General features: G+C 51.2%; 1 protein-coding gene across 9 annotated transcripts in view; it reads left to right on the forward strand.

Annotated features, from left to right (window-relative positions):
- MAMLD1 (mastermind like domain containing 1) overlaps window positions 1–24709 on the forward strand; it is a 111896-nt gene that overhangs the window by 60873 nt on the left and 26314 nt on the right. For 7 of the 9 annotated variants that reach the window (XM_010956511.3, XM_074358723.1, XM_010956504.3 and 4 more), the window contains 2 exons: window positions 12834–14546; window positions 16452–16574. In XM_010956511.3, the coding sequence (XP_010954813.2) occupies window positions 12834–14546; window positions 16452–16574 (1836 nt within the window). The remainder of the gene's footprint in view (window positions 1–12833; window positions 14547–16451; window positions 16575–24709) is intronic. The other 2 variants (XM_010956515.3, XM_074358726.1) reach the window with 1 other exon arrangement.

Consider the following 24709-nt stretch of genomic DNA (forward strand, 5'->3'; position numbering starts at 1 on the left):
CGGCACGGCTCAGTGGCTCGCGCTAAAGCAGCGAACGAAACAGAGCCCCAGATTGCCTGGACATTTCACTCCGAGAGCAGACAGCCCATCCACAGAGAAAGAGTGGAGGCATCTTTGCTTCCTCCTTGTGGCTCCCTAGAACCTACTGACCAGCATTGTCCACTGCCCAGCCTGGGAGCCGAGAGCCAGGATAATCAGAACCCTGCAGGGAGGTAGGGACCACCGGACAGGACCTGCGCTGAGTTGTCTAATCAGCTCTCTTGGAAGCCTTGGAGAGGCAGCCCAGTGTCCCCTGCTTCACGCAGGCTGTGGGCCTGGTGCAGGTGCGGGTCTGGCCCCAGGGGAGGGGAGCGACGTGTCTAGCCCTGCTTCTAGAAACCAGCTCCTCAGGGAGGCAGCTGTCCCCGACATATACTGGGATCCTGCATGAGACTCCCCTCTGCCCATGTCAGGGCTTCTGGAAAGACACTGAACAAGGTGTGGTTCAGGGAACATGAACATGGTGGAAACCACCCAGGGTGTTACCACTGTTAACACTTTTTTAAAAATGATCAGAGATTGGCATTGGCTCAGAAGGGCGATGGGAGACGTGTGTCCTTGGAGCTCAGGTAGAAACACAGGGCCCCTGAGGATATCTCAGTCCCATCAACAGCCCCGCCGCCCGGGGAGCACTGGATTGATGGTGGAGCTCTGAGCCTTCTGGGTCAAGGCCTGCAGTGCATCTACGCCGTTCTATTTGGGGATCCTCCCCATGGAGCACGCAGCTGTTCGCTCCCGTTCCTCCCTCCTCCTCCTCCCGCAGTGAGAGCCCTTCCCTGTTCCAGACACCCCGCCAGGCAGAGGCCTCGCCTTCAGCCAGGCTCTTCTACAGGGGCTGCACGCTGCCCAGCCTGCAGGACACCACTGGGCTCTGCATCCGGGTCCTGCCACAATGTGGCAAAGCAGTGACCTGAAAATCTCAGTCTGTTTGAAGGGGAGGATTCTGGGCGGGGAAGTTCTGATTGGCAGCTGGCTTCCATTGGCATCTGGGAGCTAGGCCCTGCCTCTTTCTGAACTTTCAGGAGCCCACGCTGTCCTTGCCTGCGTTCCTGCCCGGCTCCTGCCGCCAGCTTCCTTGACATTAGGCCCAAGGTGACAGGTATCTGAAGCTTGAGCTCCCTGCAGAGGAGGGTGGGCACTGGGACCCCGGGTCGAGGTGGCAGGAGAGCCTGCTGAGCCAATGCTCAGGCACCACCACCGTAGTGGGGCAGCTCTGGGGATGCGGTCCTGGGGCTCCCCAAACTCTGGGCTGGCCTGTGCTGGTGAAGCCCTCCTGCTTTTGTTGAAAACCCTCAGCTTGAGAACGCAGTGTGGCTCTCATGGCAGACAGATCGTCAGGTCCTAAGCTGCCCCTGGGGTGCCTCGTTCAGAACCATGCACTTCTGAGGTTTGGGCTACAGATTTTGATTTCTGCAGTCGACATGGATGAATTTATCAGAACCCTGCCTCCTCCTCCTTTGCCTTTCCTTTCTCTTCATCCTCTTCCTCCTCCCCTCTCAGCAAATCCCCAACCCCAAAGTACCAAAGTTAGAAAGGCAGGCAGGAGCCTCTGGCTGCCAGACTTGACCACTGAGGGGTCCAGACCCAAGACTCCAGCATGGCGGCAGTGCCACGCCCTCCCTCCTGCCTGACCCCCCGCCTGCACCCGTGCACACAAACTTGCCTCTGTCCCTCTCCTGGCTCCCTGTCCCAAGCTGCTTCTCCAGGTCGGCTGCTCCCCAAGGCTGTCAGCTGGCACAGGCGCTCCCGGGACCCTGAGACCTCCTGGCTCAGTACCCGGCACATAGTAAATGCTCAGTAAGCAGTGGCCGCTCTTCCTCTCGGCCAGAAGTTCCCTTCAGAATTGTCCAGGTCACCCCCTTTGTTGAACACAAGAGGCCAATGACACACAAAGGGGAAGGGATGTCCAAGGTCCTTGGGCCAGTTAGCGAATTCATCCCAGTTTTTGAAAAGTGGTTGCCTCTTGGTTGTGTGCTGGAAATAGGAGAGAACAGGATAATTGGCAGGAAACCTTTTGCTCTGGTGCTGATTCAAATCTGCAGATGCCAGCTGAGCCTGGTCACGAGACTAGGCGCTCTGGGGGTCCAGAGATTAGGAGGAAGCAGCCCCGGACTTCAGGGAGCTGCTCTGAGGAGATGGGAACCTCACAGGCCTAACAGGGCGCAGCCTTGAGCTGGGCCAAAGCCTGCAGGCTGGGAGTGGAAGGCGAGGGAGGAGGGTGTGCTTTTGTCTCCTGGACAAGATGTGAATAGTTGAAGGAGGATACAGAGGCTGGAATAGCCAGGCAGATGGGCCTTCGGGACAAGGCGGTGTTCTCTCTCCTGGAACCTGCAATAATAATAACTGTCATTAGTGAAGGTTACCCGTGGCACTGGGGGCTGCCACCTGCCTTGCCCAGTTCAGAAGTGGTCACCTAACTTGTACAATGATGGAAAGCTTGAAGCTTTTCAGCCCCAAAGATGTTGCCTGCCACTGTCGTGAATACTAGACCTAAGTGGCCCCCTGCAGTGTGAGGAGGACAATTTGGAAACAACCCACGTCCCTAGGGGAAGATGCTCAACCTGTGCGGTAGGTCAGGGCTGGGCTAAATCTGGCCCAGAGCTTGTTTTTGTAAATAAAGTTGTATTAGCACAAGCCCCCCACCACCAGGCATGACCATCCTGTCTACTGTAACATCGCAACAGGGACCACAGGGCTGCAAAGCCCAGGATAGTTACTCTTTGGGCCTTTCCAGAAAGTTGCCCCTCCCCTGATCTAGGTTGCTGGGCTTTTGGTTCATTTTTTCCCCAAGGCTGGAGTTTCCTCTAAGAGGTGGGTACTCCCTTCTCTGCCACTTGAGGAACCATCACAGATCCTTGTGTCTTTCCAAGTGTTCTGCTTTGCTGCTCTGCCAAAGCTGGCCAGATGCCCTCACTCTGACCTATCTCTTCTCCAGAGGCCTTGCCTCTGTAACTGTTCCTTGTTCTTCTGGCAACACCTATTTCTCTCTCCCAGCGACATCCGGACAGATGTTATACAAATAGCTCGAGCCAATCTGTCCTCTGTATAAAACCCCCTGCAAAAGACTTCCCACTGCAAACACCTTACATCTACCCCTTTCCCAGGGCCTGCAAGGCCCTTGGAGAGCCATGGCTGTGCACCCAGCACCCTGGCCACCTGCCCGTGCCTGGACCTCGTGAGGAGCTTGCCCCCAGGGCCTCTCCCTTCTGCGCTACAATCTAGAGCGTTCTGCTCCTGATCCTTCTCCTGGCCTGCATTTAGTTGGCCACTTAGATGTCTTCTCCTTCTGGGAGCCACCTGGCCACTCTGCCACATCGCTGCCCCTCAGTCCTCTGAGGGGTGCGGCTCACGCTCCGTTCTGCTGTTTGCTTGCCGTCTGTCCCACTAGAATCCCAGCTCCTTTCCGGTGTAGTTCCCCACTTCTCTCCCTGGCGTGCGCTCATTCCTAGGGGATTTCTGTTCTGGGCGCCCTAGACAGCCCTGCTTTGTACAGTTAGAAGCCTTTGGGGTTTAGAACAATGAACTTGGCCGATATAAAATACCTCCAGGAAGCCAGTCGCCCAAACACCAGCATCTAACATCTGCTTTCTGAGTATATGGCTTCAAAGAGCTCGGTGTACAGTAGCTAACTGCTGTCCATCCGATTTTTTTAAGTCACATGACAGCTAAGGAACTTAGAAATGCCTTGCCCTTTCCTGTAGTTAAATCTGACATAAAATTACTTTATTGGCAGCATTTTAACAAACAAAAATCTCCTGTGTTTTTGCTGGTAATTCAGCTTCAATTTTCTAAGTGAGAAAAAGGTAATTATGAATGATGACAAGGAGACAGTTTTGGGTTTCTGTTAATAACACATTAGGAGTGAGTCTTCTTCCTCTGGCCCAGGCAATGGAGCTTCTTACAGAGAGGGAGAGTGGGAAGGAGGTACTCTGGAGGAACACCCCAACCATCAGCACCACCTTCACTGCCTGCTCCACCATCACCTCACCACCACCAACACCATCACCACTACCACCTCCTCACTGCCACCATCTCCACCATCATCTCTTCCACCTCTGCAACTTCATCCACTGCCACCATCACCACCTCCACCACCCCCACCACCATCTCCACCTCCACCTAGACCGCCACCAGCACCACCACCCCCATGACCACCATCCCCCTGACTTCCGTCATCACCATCACCACCATCACCATCAGTGTCACCTCCACCTCTACCACCACCATGATTATCACCATCATCTGTTCCAGAACTACCACCACCATCACACACACGGAGGCAGGGGAAGGTTGTCAGGCGATATGACATGTTCCATGATGCACTCACAGACACTCTGCATACAGAGTGAAAGAAAGAAACCTTTTTAGGTTGACATTATTTTCAATAGGATACCTACTCTTGTCACTGTGGGCTTTGGGGCTCTGGAACATCAGCATGTATTTATGGTCAAAATTAAATTAGGATTCATTACAAGAAAGGCTAATAGCTCCAAACACTACACCTTTATAAAAAGTAAGTTTGGAAGAGGGATCTTCCACTTCATAAAAGGGATTTACTGAGGGTTTGCTTTCAATGGCAAATTCTTGTTGCATTTTATTATGATTGAGTTACAAAAGTTCGCCTCGCACACAGCTGTTCAGGAGGGCAGCCAGTGAGTAAAGGCAGAGCTGCCTTGAATGGTAGATGCTGCTGGGTAACTATGTTACAAACCACTTTAGGACCACCAAGAATGTGCTTGCATTTTCAAGAGTGGAAAGGGAGAGAATATTTATTTGGTAGGTACCCCATGCTGGGTGCGTGCATACTTGGCACCTCTAGGCTCATGGGGTTCCTATAACAGATTTAGGAAGTGGCCTCGCTCTCCTGCTTTTGATTGCACAGCATTGTGAACAAAGGCCACTGAATTGTACACTTAAAAAGCTTAATTTCATACTCTGCGAATTTGGCCTCAATTTAGAAAAAAGAGGACCTACGTCATCTCACAACGTTTACAGATACTAAATCATCACATTGTACTCATCCTAAAAAACCACATTGTACAACCTCAGTACATATCATTATTATTTGTTGATCATACCTCAATAAAGCTGGAAAACATAGAGGACCTAGACCATGGGGAGGGTCTGTGGACTGACCCGATGCTCCTTATCCCATGTCCCCTCCCAGTCTCTGCTTCTATGGCCTCAGAGCTCAAACAGCCTGGCTCTAAAATCTACTAACTTGGGTGCGGACATCTGCAGGCAGTTGATACATTTTAGAGCCAGAAGTTGGCACTCAGCTGCTAAAATGTACTTATTCAGTAAGCCCGTGACCCCCAGAACACACTGGACTAACCAGGTGTCTCTGGATTCTTCTCCCACCTACGCAGCTGTTGGATTTCTCAGGCAGGGAAATTCCTACATCAGTCGAAAGCCTGTTGCCATTTTATTCCTCCCACTGTTGGGGCACAGGCAGGGGCCAAGTCTTCTTGTGCTTAAGCTTCAAGACTGGACTTTGAACCTTGGAAAGCCTGGGACCTACTTTTGTTCTTTAACATTATACTCTCTTTCATGAAGAGTGCTCCCCACGCTGGAGAAACCTCAGTCCCCACAAAGCAGAAATCTGCATCTGGGTGCAGTGGGGATGGTACCCATCCATCCACAAGTGATTTCCTCTTCACCCCTTTTAAACTACTGGGTGGTTTAAACTCAGAGGTGGTTGGAGAGGTAACAGCCTTCCTGGTAACTGGCGATCTGGTAGGACTCGAATAGAATGTGTCACAGCTCATTTCACCGAAATCGCAGGCCGCCATGTTTTTTTCCCACTGAGCCGCCATTCTTGAGTCAACAACTAGCCCAGACCTGCTATACTCAGAATCAACACTGCTAGTCTAAACACACACACACACACACACACACACACACACACACACACACATATACACACGCACACATGCGCACACACACACACATACACACACACACGCACTATGTTCAAATCATTCCTTGTTAGAAAGGGATAGAGATTTGGGGAGGACCATAATTTGGCCCCCAAATCTGCTGGGGCAAGTTGTGCTTCCTTGAAGAGGATCTGGGATTGGAAGTAATAATACAGACCCTGCCCGTGGCAGGGATACTCGTGAGACATTAGGGTCTCCTCCGCCTACCTGCCCCCCAGGGAGAGAGGCCCTCTTAGGTGAGGAAGAAGAGAATTCCTCCTTTCTCTGCAGGAGCAGTCCAGGAAGAAAGTCATAGCATCAGCTTACCAAAGCTGGGACCATTCACTTTATGGATGGGGACACTGGGGCTCAGAGTGGGATCGGAACATATGAGAGGTTGCACCACAAGATACGTAGAAGCAGCCCCCAGGGAGCAGTGAGAAGTTTGGGCTTAAATGAACTCCAATGGTCCTTCTGCCCTCTATAGAAACCCAGGTCTGCCCAGTGGCCCTGGTGGCTGCCAACCTCAGCTCTGCCTCCCGTTTTCCCCTGTCCTGCGTGTTTCCGGGCTCATCAGTCTAATTCAGGTGAAATGCAGATGACGCTTGATAACCTGAGTCCTGCAGAGTCATCTGGCCTGGGACAGCACCCTTGCCTTTGACCTTCAGCTTCTATTCCAGCCCCACAGGCAGTACCTGCCTGATCTCTAGGCCAACCTCGCCAAATCCATCCAAGTATTTCACACCAACTCCATCCTTCTCTTCTCCCCCAAATAGTCATCTTCATCCCACTAGTGATGCTACGTGGGCAGGTGTTTGGAGGAAACTGGGTCAGGGTTTCTTTCAGTGAAAAGAGGCCAACCTGGGAGTCAGAGGAGCTGGCCCACAGGCACATCTTTTCGTGGCTCTGTGCCTCATGAGCCCTAACGTGAATGGGGGGGACCAGCCTGTCACTAAGGGCCTGGCAGTTCTGACAGCCTAGGAGTGCTAAGCCAGCACTCAAGAAACGCTTGCTCAGTGACAGAATATTGGGGGGCTTCTCGGAGGTGGGACAGTATGAATTATGAGCCCAGTAAATCCATATACATCTGTTGGTTTGGGGTCAGTCTTAGAATTGCCAGTTGTTCCAACTGGTGTGTCTATACTACGGAAAGGAAGAACCCAGTTCTAGAAAATCCCCCACCGAGGCCTGCTCGTTTCTGCATTTGTTGGTGCTGCTGCTCAGATGGCTCTGGCTAAAGCTTGTTGAAGCCACAGCCCACTGGTTGGGATGGCTGAAGTTCACCAAGAGTGTGGTGGAACCTGGGGGATGGGGGTGCTGGTGAGGTGGAATTTTAAAGACAGCACTGCTGGCTGTCAGGTCAATGCCATCAGTACCAGGCTACTCGCCTCCCTCTGCTCCCTCCCCATGCCCCAATTCTAGTGGATGTGTCCTTATTTGCCAGAGAGCCAGGCGAGGCCCACCCTGGAGGGCGTTGGGGCAGCCTGAGGACCCAGGACCTGGAGAATGACACCAGTGACAGTGACTGCCCCTGATGGGCACGCCTCAACAATGCTGTGAGCACCCAGGGCAGGCCGAGCACTCATTTCACAGAAGGAGAGACTGAGGCTCAGAGAGGGGGAGTGACTTGCCCATAGTCACACAGCAAATGGAGGAGCTAGGACTTAAATCAGGTCTTTTGGTGGCTCCTCCAGGTCTCCTTCCTCCACTCCAGCCCACTTCTGCCTGTATAAGGGGCTGAGCGTGCAGTCTCTACCGGCTCAGGGCAAGCCCGGGACACCAATTCGTCCCCTACTGTAGGGTGAGATTCTTGCTCCAAACCACCAATTGGCAGAGATTCATTCCTAAGACAAACTGACTCCTCTTGAAGCCAGTCAGTGTTCAGGATTCCCTGGCATTCCCAAGCACCCAGGGATCCTCCAGAGCCTCGGGTCTTACCATTCGAGAAATGCTGGAAATCCTGTTTGTTCTGTGGAAAGGTCAGTTTCAGTTTGTTGGGACATCCTTCTGCAAAACAAACATGCAAGTAGACCTCTGGCCAGACACGGGTATTTATACTGTAGCTGCGGATGCTCCTCTGGTGCCATGTATCTATGCAGGCATATTCTCTCTCTCCCTCCTTCCCTCCTTGTCTCTCTTCCTGATATGTCATGTCTCATCTGTTCTGGGGCTCCCTCCACCAGGCCCCACGAAGTCTTCCCCCCTTTCTCCTGAGCAAGTCTACTGGGAAACACTCCTGTCTCAGAGGGCTTGAAATTCAAGCTAGTTGGCCAGCACGAGGTTCTTAGAAACTCATAGGGAGCACATTTAACAGGACCGACGTGTTGCCAGAGTGTGGATGTACTTGTGAGAAAGGCAATGGGAGGATCAGCAAGCCGACTGGCCCGATCTGGGCCAGAGGGGGCGCTAGTGGAGGAGGAAGGGGGAGATGGACTATACCCCAGGCCATTTCCAGCTTTTTGACAATGTTTGCCCAGGGGCCTCTGGAGGGAAGCTGAAACTCCCTGAGCTGATCTCTCCCGGCTACTGTCAGCCTCCCACAGTCTTACCCAGTGGGACGTGTGCCTATTCTTGCTGGTCTTTTACAGGTGTCCGTGTTAACCCTCCAGCTGGAGTGTCCAAAATTAAGTGTTTAGAGCAGCCTTCCAGACTTCATTGGAAAGAGTATATATATAACTATATAACATATATGTATGTTGCATTCTTTATATTCATTATGCCCACTTTATGAGCCCGGACTCTTACAATCTAGACCTTTTCCAAGAAATCTTTGCCCTTTTTGCCATTCTGAACTAAAAAATGTAGAAAGGGAAGAATTGCTATCTGTCACTGTTCAGACAGAACCAGAAATAATGTTGACTTCAGAGCTGAACTTGGCCCCTATCAGAAGGGTTGCCTTTGTTTTCTTATTATTTAGGGGGTGGGGAAGGCATCACATGCTTTGACATGCATTTTAATGAATGTTTATAAGGTCGTGGGGATCACATTGGTGGCTTTGTCTGCCCAATTATGAAATGGGACTCGGCAGGCACTGGTGGATGGAGATAAAGTCATTCCTGTCTAAAAGACGCCAGGGCACCGTCCCTCACTTCTCCTCCCCCCCCCACCACCAAAGGTCGGACCTGTGAAGGCTCAGGCCAGGAACTGGGCCTCCCGGGGTCTAGTGTTGCTGTTAGCCCCTAACTAGCTGTGTAATGACATCACAACCCATTCTTTTTTCTGTGAACAGGGATGGTTGGGATGTATTCTCTAGAAATCCTGCTAGTGTCTACTGATTCACTTATTGTTAAAAAAAAAAATGTTCTCACAGTGAATGGGCAGGGGCCTGTGTAATACAAGGCCTGGAGGAAGTAGGGGCTGGCTGGTGACTGGGACCAATAGCTTGCTGTCACAGAGTCCACAGAGACTGGAAAATGGCACCTAGGTAGAAATGTTTAGAAGGTTCTAGAAGTTTGGTGAGGACCTACTGTCCCCAACATGATGTTGAGAGGGGACGTCATTCCAGAGTAGCAAGCTCTCTGCTGCAGTTGATCTAGAATGGTGGCCACAGGTTCAGTCAAACACGCCATGCCCCCAGGCCGACCTCAGCAGCAGCATCCACAGGCCCAGGTGACCCGGCGGGGACGCCAGTGTGGTACCAGCATCGGGGAAAGCCCCTGGCTGGCTTCTCACAATTGTGATGAGTCATAAGTCAGGGAACTGCACAGGAGGAGGTGCTGAGCGGAGCCTGGATCCAGGGGCGAAATTAGCCAGCTAGGAGATCTCCACACCTCGCGGATGCCCGCTGGCAGCAGGTGCTGTTGTAGCAAGGCTGAGTACTTCCGTGTAAACACAGCCGCCTTCCCTCAGCTCATTTAGGCTTGGCTGGGGCTCTGGCCATTCGGCCAGGGTGCTTTAGGTGAACTGTTGGAAATTCTCACCGTAAAACCTGAAATGTCGAGCCGTGGCCTCCAGTGAAGCAGAGTCTCATGTAGGTCTGTTGGAAAACGAAAGCTAGGAAGAGGCTCCTGCCTGTCCTGCTGCTGGGACTGCAGCCCACCCCCAGGGACAGCAAGGCCAGCCGGGCCCCCTGATTAAGCATCCTCCCAAAGCTGTCAGAAGCGAGCACCAATGGCGTCCACGGACAGGCTGGGCAGCCCCCACTCCTGAAGATCCGATCCACGAGTGTGGGACGGAACCTCAACACCTCACAAGGGCATCCCGGGGTCCACACTGGTGTTGAGGGCCCAGTTGGGTTCCAGAATTGGAACTGAGTGGGGAACATTGGCTTGGCGGTACTCAGTGGGTGCCTGAAAAGTCATGTGTGCACATACTCTCGTTTCAGAGAGCTGGAGACCCCTTTCCTTTGCCAGTGGTTCCCAGTATTAACTTTAGCATCCCAGGTTCACCTTCTTCCACCTTAGTCCTAACAGGTTAATGGCAGACCAACAATTAAATGAAAGCCCTGGGAACCCCCAAAATCTGTGAGGGATTCCGAGCCATTGCAACTCACAGCCCCTGCCCTCCCTTCCTCTCTTCCTTCCTTCCCTCCCCACAACCCCATCCTCCCCCTCGGCTGGTCCTACACAGTCTTCACTGGCATTAAACCTGCTCTGAGTCCAAGACATCACGAACAGCGCAGCCGGCCCTGCCATCGCCAACTCAGACTCCCTGCTGGGGATCCTACGTAAAGCCTACTCTCAGTCATTCCTTACTGATCTATTGTAGACATTCCTATTTTCAGTATATTGTATTTCTTCAAACTCATTGGGACTTGTCTGTGGCCCGCCATTGATGGAGTGAACTGCCGGGAAAACACATGGCGGAGCTTGCTGTGTACTGGGTCGCTTGTGTTCGTTGGTCCATTGATTCCTTCGGCTGCTGTTTACTGAGCACCCGCTGTGGGCCAACTACATAGCAAGCACTCCTGGGTGCGAGGGTGGAGCAGGAGACTGGAGAGGACTCTTCCGATGCCTGCTGTACCCCCTCAACCCATTCCTGCCCCCTACTTGGTCATCAGGCCTCAGATGAGTTTGCTGGCAGAGCTGGTCCTCGCAGTGCCATTACCTAGTTGGCAGACATCACAAAAGAAAAGGCAGAGTAGGCCAAGCCCCCCCAACTTAGAGTGGGGGAGCCCGTCCTGCCCGGACGGGGCAGTCAGTGGGCTGCCGCCAGGGCAGGTGAAGGCTGTGGCTCAGGAGGCAGCTGAGTGGTGATGGTGGGCCCCGCATCTGCCTGGGCCCTGGGGCCCTCTGGCTGAGCCACTCAGGCCAGGCCCTGCCCATCCCTGGGTCTCAGGGTCCCTGTCTTTCAAGGACGAAGTTGGACTCCAGAGCACTTCCAGATCCACCCTTTGTAATGCCGGCTACCAGTTAATGAGGATCTACTAGGTGTCAGGGAATCTGCCCCGTTTCACTTCATGGTCTGAGCAGCATCCTGAGATGAGAAGTAAAATTATGCTCATTTTACAAGTGAAGAAACTGGGACTCAGAGAGATGATGTGTCAAGACCAAGACCTACTTGCATCTGCCTCGGAACCAGGGCCCTAAGCCACCCTGCCCCCACCCATGCTCTGGGCCAGCAGTTCTCAACCTGGCTGTCTATTGCAAATCAGTCATGACCACTGTCATGCTAGCAGGTGGCCCCCATGCACGCGCCGACCCTCCAGCGAGCCAAACATCAGGGGACATTGGAAGATCAGCACTGGATGTCCCAGTAAGACTTCCAAAGCTAGAAAGAGGTTTCTTACATGAAAAAGCATTTCAAGAGAAATGTATCCGTGCTCCTCTCTTCCCACACGCATCCCTCCACTCCACTCCCTTTTCCCTTTACTTGCAGGTCATGGTCACTAACACGACAGCCACAGGTGACAGCCTAAAGCCTTGAAAGAGTAGGAAATACTGCCGTCCTAACTTCTTTACTCTGTTCCTGAAGGCTACTCTTTTATACATGGTGGGCCACTCCCCTAAGTGCAGATCACAGATTGGGACCTTTTCCTGTTTTTTCCTGTCTCCCCCAGCTGAGGATGCATCTGCACAGAGGAATTTCTTAGATAGCTTTATACATTTTTTTTTGGATTACAAGTCCTTCTCATTCAAAACAAACAAGCAATACAAAAATGTAGAGAATAGAAAGGGAGTTGGCAGTCATCCCCAGGAGAGGACTACTCCAAACAGTTGCATCTAGGTTCTTCCAAGGTGTTTTTGTATGCTCACAGTGTGTGTGTGTGTGTGTGTGTGTGTGTCTGTCTGTCCAGATAAATGGCAGCATGCTACAATGAGTGTTTTGCAACTTGTGTTATCCTCTAAACAGTGTCTCTCAGACAGCTGCCCAAAAGTACACACCCAGGTCTACTTCTTTCCCTGGCAGTCTCTGCTGTATCCCATTTTCTCACTGCAGCCTTTAACCAAGACAGGGAGGCAGCCTAAAAGTCTATGTTCTGCTTTTGCTTTTTTTTAAAAAAGCAGGATCTCTGTAGACAGTGGGGATTGAAACTCTCTTAGCTGCTTCTACTTTGCTTTCCAGTGTCTGCCTGGAGCAGCACAGTTCATTCCATGCCTTGTGCAGAACTGTACTGAACGCTCCTTCAAGTGGGCAGAGAAGATCGTTTGCGTGACTTTCTGTAGTGTTTGGTATACAGACAGCATCATGCTTTATTTGGAATGGAACAAGACAGTGAAAATGAAGCACAGCAACAAAGAAACAAGCATCATGGTTCTAAAGATAGGCTGTATTGTATAGTTGTGACAACTGTAAATCTTAAAACTGAGAGATCTGTTTTATCTTGCAAGTTTACTGTTCAGTAGCTTTAAAGTGCCAAGCCTTTATAAACGTTTCTCTCTCTCTTTCTCTCTCTCTCTCTCTGGTTCTCCTTCCCTCTTCTCTTTTCTATTCCAGCCACAGGGAACCATTAAGAGGAGACAGGAAGGAGATAATTTCCAGCTTTCAGGCATGGCTGACGGGGGTTACCCTAATAAAATCAAAAGACCTTGCCTTGAAGATGTCACACTTTCTATGGGCTCAGGTGCCCATCCCAGCACCTCCTGTGCAGAGCTGCAGGTTCCTGCGCTAGCCATGAACCCTAGCCCTGCAGCTATGGGAGCAGCTGGCCATTCGTTACTTCTGGAAAATAATCCCATGAACGGCAGCGTCATGGGTTCACCATTTGTGGTGCCACCGACAGCAGAAATGAGCCTGAAAGGACCCCCTCTTCCTTACTATGACAAAACCAACAGCATGCCGGCTGTGGACCAGGAGCTTCAAGATCTGCTGGAGGAGCTAACCAGAATTCAAGAACCTTCTCCGAGTGAGCTCGATCTGGAGAAAATCCTGGGGAGCAAGCCGGAAGAACCACTGATCTTAGATCACCCCCCAGCAACCCTTGGCATGACACCCAAGCCGCCTTCAGTTCAGATGCCACCCTTGGAGAGCCTCGGTTCCAGCAAGGAGTTTGCCTCTAGTTGCAGCCAGGTCACCAGTGTGTCGCTTCAGATCCCGCCCTCCTCGGCAGGGATCAGCTATGTGATTCCCGCCACTGGTAAGCAGATGGTCTCACCCAGTTCTTTGGGCACCCAGGCCAAGAAGCAGGCCCAGGCCATGCTCCCTGCTGCTCTGCCCCCGCTCCCAGTGCCTCAGTGGCATCACGCCCACCAGCTGAAGGCGCTGGCCGCCAGCAAGCAGGGATCCACTACAAAGCAGCCGGGCCCCACCACCAGCTGGCCTGGCCTGCCACCTCCAGGCCTCTCCCCACCTTACCGTCCTGTGCCATCGCCACACCCGCCGCAGCCCTTCAGCTCCCCAAGCCTCATGGTGTCCTGCATGTCGTCTAGCAGCCTGCCGGGGAGCGCCCTCCAAGGCTCTCCCAATGCCTTACTCTCCAGTGTGGCGCCCAGCAGCAGCACTGCCCTCGGGCCCACCCTGCCCTACGCTCCCGAGAAGCTCCCCAGCCCCGCTCTCCATCAGCGGCCGCAGTTCAGCCCGCAGAGCTCCATTCTCGCCAACCTGGTGTCATCCACCATCAAAAACCCTCAAGGGCACCTGATGTCTGCTCTGCCCACCAGCACCCCGGGGCCCGCCACCCCCTACCGGCCGGAGAAGCTGTCCAGCCCAGGCCTGCCCCAGCAGTCTTTCTCGCCGCAGTGCTCCCTGATCCGCAGCCTCACGCCCACCAGCAATCCGCTCAGCCAGCCGCCGCCACTGCCGCCGCCGCAGCAGCAGCAAGCCAACAGCATCTTCAAGCCCATGGCCACCCACTCGCCCAAAACCCTGAGCATGATCATGCAGCAGGGGCTGACCAGCCCCGGCCCGGGAGCCCCGGAGCCATTTACTTTTGGCGACACCAAGCCCTTGTCCCACTTCCTCTCTGAGCCGGGCCCCCAGAAGACACCCTCCGTGCCTGCCGCGTCCCGGCAGCCGTCCCTGCTCCACTACCTGCAGCAGCCGACGCTGACCCAGGCCTCTTCAGCCACGGCCTCATCCACGGCCACGGCCACCTTGCGGCTGCCGCAGCAGCCTGACCAGTCTTCGTTCCTTCTGCAGCAGATGATGCAGCAGCCGCAGCGCTTTCCGCGGTCGGTGGCCTCGGAGGCCATGCCTTCTCTGCCCAGACAGGTAAGCCCATTTCATCTCTAGTTGCGCCCCTTTGTTTTGGAAATAAGCACCGTGCCTTGTGCTACTGACAGCTGGCTCTGGAGGCAAATCCAGGCTGGAGTCCTCTCTGAGAAGGGACTGGGCTCCAGAAAAGTCGATTTAAGCCAGCTGATACTGCATGGTGGAAGAGCAGTATTCGTGAGGCCAAGGGGATGGCTTAGTTCGCACACAGGTCACTTAACTTCCCTGGGAGGAAAGTGCTGTCCAAGGCAAGGAACCAGGGCAGACAAAGCAGAAGGCCCAGTACTGCCTTCCCCTGCACTGGGCGGCGAGGCACTCTTCCCTCACCCAGGACTAGTGAAGGCTTCACAGGATGCAAGGAAATTGCACCGAAGTACTTCAGTCTTGTCCCTGCTGGCGTGAGGCAGCACACTGAGCCTTCTAGAAATGCCACCGCGAACGTCTGCTGGGCAGCTCGAGCGTGCAGGGCATCACTGCCCTGGGTGCTGAGGCAGGTCCAAAATGAAAAGGACAGAGACGTGTCAGGTGGTGACTCTTACCACCTCCATTTCACATACAAAGAAACTGAGGCTCAGAGAGTTGAAATGACTTGCCCAGGGTCACACAGTTAGCAGGAGGTGGAGCAGGAGCTTGAAGGCGGGAGGTGTTGCTCCAGAGACCGTGTTCTCAGGATCCCTGTGACTTCTCCCTGTCCCTCATCTCCTACAGTTTCATCATTCACTCAGTTCAGTGACTTCTCCCCGGGTGGTGTCTAGCACAGTTCCCACTTTTCATTGCTCAGATCCCTGCCTGTATTCGTTGTCTGTTGCTGCGTAACAAATTACCCCAAAACATCTGCTTAAAACAACACACATATATTACTTCACAGTTTCTGTGGGTTGGGAATCCCAGCACAACTTAGCTGTGTCTTCTGGCCCCAAGTCTCTCACAAAGATTTGCTTCCAAACTCACTCCTGTAGTTGTTGGCAGGAAGCAGTTCCTTGCAGGTTACTGGACTGAAGCCTCAGTTCCTCATGAGCTGTTGGCCAGAGGCCTCCCTTGGTTCCTTGCCATGTGGGCCTCTTAGAGCATCTCACAAGATGACAGCTGGCTTCAACAGAGCGAGCAAGAGAGAATGTGCCAGCAACTCAGAATTCACTGTCTTTATAACCTAGTCTTGAAAGTGACATCGCGTCACCTGTGCTGTATAGTCTGTTCATTAGACAAACGCATGAAAGGGACTCCAGGAGAATACCAGGAAGCAGGGTCTGCCCAAGTTCAGGTCCTCCTGATTCTTCATCTGAACTCATACAGTTGACTCAAACTAGTTTCCCCAGCAAACCACCCATTACTCCTAAGCATTACTTTTCTGTAACACAAACCTGATCATGTTCACACTTGCTCAGAAGTTTCTGGAGGCCCGTAAGCTGGCTCCATCTACCTCCTTAGACGCACTCTTCTCTGGGCCCTGAAGTGCTTGCAGCTCCCGGCCCACCCTGCGCTCTCGGCCTTGACTCCCGCTGTTGCCTGTGTCTGGCCTTCCCTGCCCTCCTTTCCTCCCCTGTCCCACTCTTACAGTTCCCAAGGCTTAGGCACGCTTCCTCCCAGGAAGCTTTCCCCTAACCATCCTCGGTACTTCTGGCTCCCGCTCTGCCTCCATCAAGTGCTTGGCTGGGGACGTAGCCCACAGGGAGCACGTCTCTTTTGAGGGCCCTGGATGACCATGACTGTGGCAGTCCCCAGAGGAGAGAGGCCATATCTTTTTCATCCAGGTTTCATGCAGCATAGCCAAGCTGAGGGCTCCGCACCAAGGACTGGTCCTTCGATGGACGCACACAGCAAGCAGAGCTCCTGTGGGGAGGGGCCAGGGTGTGCGGCAGGCCCTTGTCCACAGTTCAGGAGCACTTTGGTTTGATTTTGTTATAGGCTTGTTGCCATCTGTTTTCGTGGACTTCTGCGGCTGGCTCGGGGGAGCGCCAGCATCAGCCCTGGAACTCTTACCCTAGCAGGCAAGATCCTCAGCCTGGAGACGTGTCAGCATCTAACATTGTGAGCCTTTTTGGTTTCTTTTGTCTTCAGTGGGGAACATGCGTAGCCTGACTCACAGGGAGAATCCTTAATAACTGGGGTCGTGAAAATCACACGCGACCGATTCCCAAGGTGGGGATGGAGGAAATGTTCAGGAGAAGGAGCAAGCAGCCAAGCTCTGTGAGGCTAGGAGAGAAAAGGCTCGGGTGACCTCCGCTGACAGAGGCAAAAGGCCAGGCTCCCCAAATGGGATGCTGTTGCTGCCAAGAACTGCCTTCCCAGCCAGCACTGGCTGGTGCCCACGGCCTGAGTGGGCAATTCAGTATTTCACCTGCCTTTTCTCATCTTAATCCTCAGAGGTAGGGGCTGTTATCATTCTCTTTAAAGCCGAGAAGACTGAGGCACAGAGAAGTCACCAGAGTTGCCCAAGGTCACACAGCAAGTCAGGGCCAGGGCAGGGAGTCTGGCTACAGAGCCCACATTCATAACCTCCTAACTATTGCCTTGTCTCCGAACTGGGGGTGATGCTAGGTTGTTTGAGGATTAAATGCACCAGTGCCACTAAAGCACTTCAAACAGGGCACAAAACTTGCCAATGCAAGTTTGTGATCACTGTGACTACCTCCTGGCCCTGAGCCTCCAGATCTGTTTTCTGGGGGCTAAGAGGTGGCCCTCAAAACTAGTGCAGTGTTGGGACAGAGTATGAGCAGCATTTTCTGCAGACCCCATGCCTGCTGGGAGATGGACAAGAGTCGTGGGGCCTTGTGGGCTTTTCTTGTTCTAGGACCTGTCCCGCCTAGACATCCCCGGGCCTGGTGGGAAAGGGGTCAGAGCCGTCTTGGCCCAGCCAGATGGCTGGGACACCCACCTCGTGCTTGCACCCTGGCCCCACCCCACCGCCCAGCAGCCTGCTCTGTGCACGGAGTTCTTCTAGCTGAAGTGCACCAAGCAGGCCTCCACACGGGCTCAGCAGCAGCTCCGCTGCCCTTCTCATGGCCTCTCCACATTCACTTTAAGGCCTAAGAACTCAGCTCTGGTCACTTGTACAGGAGAGTACCAGAGAAAGGAAGAGGTAAGTGTTTGAGGCAAGAGTCAGGTCACCCGTGGAAGGACAGACAGCAGTCCCCGTGGTGATGAAGTCCATGATTCTTGCTTCTAACAGGGTGAACTTGTCAAGTTTTACTGATGGCCAAGCTGAACCTCAGAAAACACTAGTACCTCCTATTTGGCGTGGACTGTCTCGTTGCACCTCCATGGTTGGTGGTGGTTACCGCAGAAGGACTGGGCATTCATTTTAATCCAGATCTTAGTTTTCCTAAAGGGGAATTTCTAAATATAACATGAGAAACCAACTCTTGGGTGAGCAGAACTGTCCAGTCCAGCTGTCTATAGGAGCTAGTTCTTGTTTGCAGACTAGTCTGTCTCAGTTTGGGGAATTTCACGTTCCTCGTTAAGTGAACGATCTGGTTTCAGTGGACTGCTTGCTTACACTGAAGGTCAAAGGTAAATAAAATGCCATCTGGTGCCAGGGCAGCCGTTCAGTCTGTCAGCCGTTCAGGAGGCAGCCAGAGTAGGGTTCAAGTCTGGACACCAACACTGACCAGGCAGTGTACCAGGAGAAATGTCACTTAACCTCCCTGAGCCTCAGCTGAGCCTGCGGACCCCATCTCTTAGGGGACTGGAAGACAGGAGATGCTAAACTGATACCACTCAGAGCCCTGCCCTCCACACACTCAGCCAGGGCTAGTGTGGGATCCCGGCCTTGGATCTGAAACCGCTGGGGTCAGATGTGTTTCCAAATTCAGAACTTTGGGGACTTTTGAAAGGTAATATGGTGCGTATACCAAACACCACACAACTCTCCAGTGGCATCTGGGGCAGTCTTTTATTATTTTTGCAGAGAAATCTGAATATTTAAACCCAGGTCAAGTTTTGCCCCTCCAATAAATCTTGGCACCAAATTTATAAATATACATATGCACATATATAGGCTTTCAGAGCTTTTTGGCCTTAAAATTACAGATAAAGGATGTGGACCTCAAATTATTATGGGACTCTTTCTGGAGTCATGACACCAGCCCTGGTGTGTTGAATTTCAGCAGTCCCAAATCTCCTTACTGTATTCCCCATCCTACTCCCAACGCTGAGTGACTGCTCTTTGTTTTTAATCAAAGTGAGGCAAAATGAATTTTGTTTCCAGAATTTAATGCCCCTTCTCCCGGAAGACTGTTGAAGATACCTTAGGGTATTGTGCAAATCAGGGTTAAGACTTCAATTTTGCCAGCAGTCCCTGGCTGATGGAACTAACATTTGCTCAAAGACAAAAATGGTTCCATCAAGGAGATAGGAGTGGTACCCTGGAAGAGTAGGGGTGGCAAGAGGCAGCAAGAGCATCCTTGGCGCATGTGCGGTTGCAGAGCTGGGAGGGCAGCATCCTAGGGAGGAGGGACGTGTGGATGATGGCCAGTTGGAATAAAAACAAAAAAGCCTGAAAGTTGATCCTTGAGGCAAGTGCTGGGGGAGGAGAGCAGCTGCAGAGAAATAAGACCAAAGAGGGCTGTGATACTGTTTGGACAGATTTTGAGAGGGGCAAGAGAAGAGACTGGAACCTGCCTTGGGGAAGGCTGGAATAGGCCTCTCCTGGGTTTGCTATGCTTTCTGCCTTTAACGCTAAGCCTCCTGCCTCCTTTGCTTAGGCCTCGGTGGACACCCAGCAACTGTGGAGGCCGGGGGCTAATCAGGAGCACTTGCCATCTGCCTTCCTGGAGGGGCTGGGCCTGTACAGGGAGTCTGGGCACCTCAATCTGAAATGGGACCTTGGGGAATCACTCTTGTCACCTTCGCCCTCGGGTTTGTCTTGTTCCTGGGGACTGAACCCTCCCAAGTACAGCATTCCCAAGACCCAAGGGACACTGAGGCCTTGGCCCTTGGGCCTTGGGCCTTAGTAGGCTGAGGGCCCCAGGGCTGGGCTGGAGGCTCAGTTCAAGAGAGCTCAGGCTTTAGAATGTACTTTAGTGTAGCCATTATGTAACACAGTATGGAGAGTCCTCAAAAACTGAGAATAGACTTACCATATGATCCAGTAATCCCACTCCTGGGTATATATCCAAAAGGAACTCTAATTCAAAAAGATTCATGCACCTCAATGTTCATAGCAGCACTGTTTACAATAGCCAACACATGGAAACAACCTAAATGTCCATTGACAGATGACTTGATAAAGAAGCTGTGATCTATTTATGCAATGGAATACTTTTCAGCCATAAAAAAAGAATAAAATAATGCCATTTGCAGCAACGTGGATGTCCCTGGAGAATGTCATTCTAAGTGAAGTAAGCCAGAAAGAGAAAGAAAAATACCACATGCTATCACTCATATGCAGACTTAGAGAGAAAAAAAACCAAAAACAAATGAATTTATTTATAAAACTGAAACAGACTCACAGACATAGAAAACAACCTTATGGTTATGGAGGGGAAGTGGGAAGAGGGTGGGGAGTTATAAATTGGAATTTTGAGATTTGTAGATACTACTATATATAAAACAGATAAACAACAAATTTATACTGTATAGCACAGGGAACTATATTCAATATCTTGTAGTAACATATAGTGAAAAGGAAAATAAAAAGGAATATGTGTATGTACATGTATGACTGAAACATGATGCTGTACACCAGAAATTGACACAACATTGCAGACTGATTATATGTCAATTAAAAAGGAGAGAGAGAGAACCCAGGCTTTGGATTACTTGAGTTTAAATCCCAGCTCTGCCACCTTTTCCTTTGGCACGGTATTTCCCCTCTCTGGGCCTCAGTCTCCCCGTCTATAAAGTGGAGATACTAATATACCTATCGAATGGGGTTGCTGGGAGGCTTCAACGAGATGAGGTAAAAGTGCTTGGCATAGGGCCTGGCACACAAGAATGCTACCACTGTTCCTGGAAGACTCTTAAAACTCGGAACACCAGTCACTCAGTGGAGACTACCTCGGTGTCCAGGCTCCTCTCCAGCTCCCAGCAGTGGTTGTGGCTTGCAGAGAAGGGTCAGGGAGTACCCTCCACAGGCGAGGTGTCAGGGAGGACCTCTGCCAGGTGGCCGAGGAGAGGGCAAGTGGTGGACCCCAATTGGTGATCCCAGAAAGGACCAGAGCAGGTGAACCAGGCTGCAGCTTCCTGAGCGCCCTGGCCAGTGGGGAGGGGAGAACTCTGACTGTTCTGCAAGCACAAAGAGCAGACGTGCCAGGAGCTACGTGGGGGCTGCACCATCCCCGCGAGAATGCTGAGTAGAAAACGGGCCCCAGGACAACTTCAAGTGGGCAGAGGAGGGCAGAGGGAGCAGCCCAATTCTGTCTGCAGCCAGCTGAACCCCAACCCCGCCGCCTGCAGCCGGCTGAAGGCTGCCTGCGGTTTCTAGATCCAGAGGGCCTGCTGCTGACAGGTGGAGAGAACGAACCTGAGGGAGAGCAAGAGAGTGAGGGCCAGCCTTGCCGGCCGCCCAGCGCTTGTGCCGCCAGGGACGCTGGCTCGGCTAGGTCACTGGCACTAGGGGATTGGCGTTCCTGTCTGTATGGTTTTTTTTGGAACCTTGCTCAGACTGGACCCCAGATGGATGCCATAGCACGCAGAGCACCTGCACTGACCCTTCACGGATGCCATCTCCTCTCTCCTCCCCCTCCTCCCCACTACTCACTCCCACCCCCAGAGCCTCCAAAAACCACCTCTGCCTAAACTCAAGATTCCTTTTGGTTTGGATTTCCCAGGCTGGACTCGGCTGCCCAGTAGGGCAGAATGTTTCATTACTGCTGTCTCAATTAGCACTGCAAATTAAAATCTTTCCCTTCACACCGTGATCTCCCATTGAAAACAAAAATGATACAAACGAGTTAGTTAGGAAGAGAGAATTCTTTGTTCTTGTCCAAGTTACTTGGGCTCCATTGTCCATTGGAGGAAGAGTCGGGAGAACCGTTATCTTGCCAAAATACTTGACCCCCTTGGAACCAGATGTACCACAAACTGCCAAGGAAGGGCCTGTGACCTTGGACTTCCAACTCCTCTCATCTGCCTCCCTTAATTCTTCTGCTGTTTCGAGGGTAAGTGTCTGGGCCGAGCAGCACCGCTCCCCCGTGTTCTGAGAGAAGTTTCTTTGCGTTTGTCTTTTCCTAGTTCTGGTGGGAAGCGTCAGAGATTTCATTTCAAAGGTTAGTCTAGCTGAGATGCAAGAGTGGGGGCCTCTGGGGGCAGCTCCGGGCTGCACTAAGGGAGGATGAGGCAGATGAGTCAAGTTTCAAAGAGCCTATGGGTCTGCGCCCCGCAGGCATCTTCTCTACCAGACAGAATGGACCACATGTTCCTGAATAAGCATCTTTAGTTTGTATTTAAGGACGAAGGACATACAAGCTTAGTTTTTCCTTTCTTTCTAAATTGGGCAGCAAAGAGCTATTTAGTTTGGGGAAGCACTTTTTAGCTGTTTTGGGAGGAAACATAATTAGTATACATATGTATAATTATTAGAATACATATGTATAATTATAATACAGTTATAATACAGTGTAACATACATTTTGATAATTTAGGGACCAACATCTCCATATTTTTAAAATAAAACGAGTTTTATTTTAACCATTCTGAATTGCCAGGAAATGAAACCCCATAGGCTGGTGAATTTGGGAAACATAGGCTCAGAACTTGGTACTAAGGTTACCAAGAATCCGATTTTTTTTTCATTGTCATTGTTTGGTTTTTAAGTACCATTAATGATCTTCTGGCTCAACGCTATGTTCCTTTCTCAAAAAATGGAAATTTTGAATGAGCTGCCTATCAAAGGCTAACCTTTTAAATGCCAACCTTTGTCTCTGTCACAAGCTGAAGAATGGGTGAGATGTCGCGTTGCAATGAGGCAGCATTGTTTTTTACCGAGTAATCGTCCATCACTCAATGAGGTCAACACCAACATTTACACGGATGCAAAAAGCCCCCCAAAATTCAGATGCTTCAATAATAGAGATCAGAAGACTTTATATTTTTTTATTGAAGTAGAGTTGATTTACAATGTTGTGTTAGTTTCTGGTATACAGCATACCGATTCAGTTATACATTTTTTTTTCATTTTTTTGTGATAGGTTATTGTAAAATATTGAATATAATTGCTTAACAATTTGACTTATGAAAGCTGGAAAGGCAACTATTTTCAGAAATCTGCTTGACTTTTTAAAAAATTTTTTTGAGGAAAGAGGGAGGTAATTAGGTTTTTTATTTTAATTAATTAATTACTTATTTTTTAAATGGAGGTACCAGGGATTGAACTCAGGACCTCTTGCATGTTAAGCATGCACTCCACCACTGAGCTACACCCTCCACTCCTTGCTTGATGTTTTTGTTTGTTCCTTTTGTCTTAACATACCTGAATAGAAACAATGAACTTTTTTTTATTGAAATGCAGTTGATTTACAATGTTAGTTTCATGTGTACAGCAAAGCGATTCAGTTACACATATACACATATATATTTTCTTTTCAGATTCTTTTCCATTATGTGTTATTACAAGAAGTTGAATATAGTTCCCTGTGCTATATAGTAAATCCTTGGAGAAACAGTGAGCTTTGCTGAAGTTGGGGTACCCAAAATGAGATATTTTAAAGACCAAGTGTATACATTCTTTTATGCTAAGTTCATGGAAACAACCTGCTTATTTGTCACTGTAAGGCAAGGGAAGAAATGTGATTTCAGTTTTCAAAGAGTCGAAGAGGACAGAAATAAATCATTGTGTAGTGTTCCTTTAAACTGTAACTCCTTATGAATATCTACAAACCCAAAATGTCAAACACCGCATGGAGAGACAGGCCAGTTCCAGACATACATCAGATTTGAAAGTGAAGTTGTTGTGACCCCAAGTGAAAAGTTAGTAAAATGTAAAAAATGTCTAGGGCAGATAGAAAGTCACAGTGGATCTGCTCCATTCAGCTGTGGCCCAAACGCCTACAGCTAGCACTGTCGCTGAGTGCAGGATGGCGCCAGAGCGGCGATGTGGGTCAGAGATGTGACCCACCAGGCCAGCAAGGGATCTGCACTAAGAGGCCTTGACTGCATCCCTGCCCCTCCTTCCTGCACCCTCCCCAGCTTTCCTCTCTTAAATCCATTAATGGACCCATAGCACAGATTTATGGAAACCTCTCCTGAGCCCATTTGTACTTTTAGCCTCTTCTGTCCCTTGGGGGTTGTCAACTCCCACGACCTGGGCCCACAGCGTAGAGCAATAGTGTGCGTGTGCTCTGGCCTGGCTGCCTGGGAGCTTGAAGGGGGCAGTGGACGCCTACAGTGAGAGCACCCCACCCCTACCCCCTAGAGAAAGAGTTTCTGCTTCTTCCTAAGGAGTTGAAAAGGGTTCCGTTTTTATTTGAGCTTGTGCATCTTGCCCACAAAGACAGGAGCTGCTTTGTTTGTTAGATTGTGTTTTGTTGTGGTGAGATGAGGGCTTATCGTGTTAGCCTCTCCCATCCAAAGCAATGAGGTGGTTGAAAGCGAAAAGCCATGTAAAGGTCCAAAGTTATCACATCTCCACTGCAGGCCCACGTGCGTGGCAGTCCTGAGAGCCCACGCAGTGCCCCGAGCGGAGCCTTCCCTGGCTCCTGACTCCCAGTGGAGTAACAGCTTCTAAGACAGTGGAAGAAAGGGGCAGCATTTCTCCATCTCTCCCCTCCTCTGGTCCTTCTCCCCACGTTAACCGATTTGCGTGTTAGATTAGAGAACGTACAGCATGGAATGGCATGGAGCCCACAGATCCTGATTCAGAGACTGAAGCTAGGTGCTTGGGAAAGGGGAGGTAGGCAATTCAACAAATTGTCTCGAAGTCCTGGCCTAAATGTGACCTTGAAGGCCTGAAAGAGGCAGAGCCCTACTTCACCAGAAACCATTCCAACTCTTACTTTGCTTTGGAGAGCTTTGGATTTGAAGCTAAATGCTCAGATTCTACCTGACTGTCCCTGCCCCTGCCCCCTGTAGCATGCCACCAGGTTCAGCCAGCTTCCATTTTTGAGCAGTGGAAGTGAGCATAGTTGTGGGGAGGCCCAGATTTTTTTTTCAGGCCCGTGTCTGGGTGGCATGTGAAGAGAATTTACGAAAGCCAGCTGATTCAGTGGTCCTGTAGATGAAAGCGG

This window comes from Camelus bactrianus, chromosome X (genome assembly GCF_048773025.1).
Source record: "Camelus bactrianus isolate YW-2024 breed Bactrian camel chromosome X, ASM4877302v1, whole genome shotgun sequence".
Lineage (NCBI taxonomy): Eukaryota > Metazoa > Chordata > Mammalia > Artiodactyla > Camelidae > Camelus > Camelus bactrianus.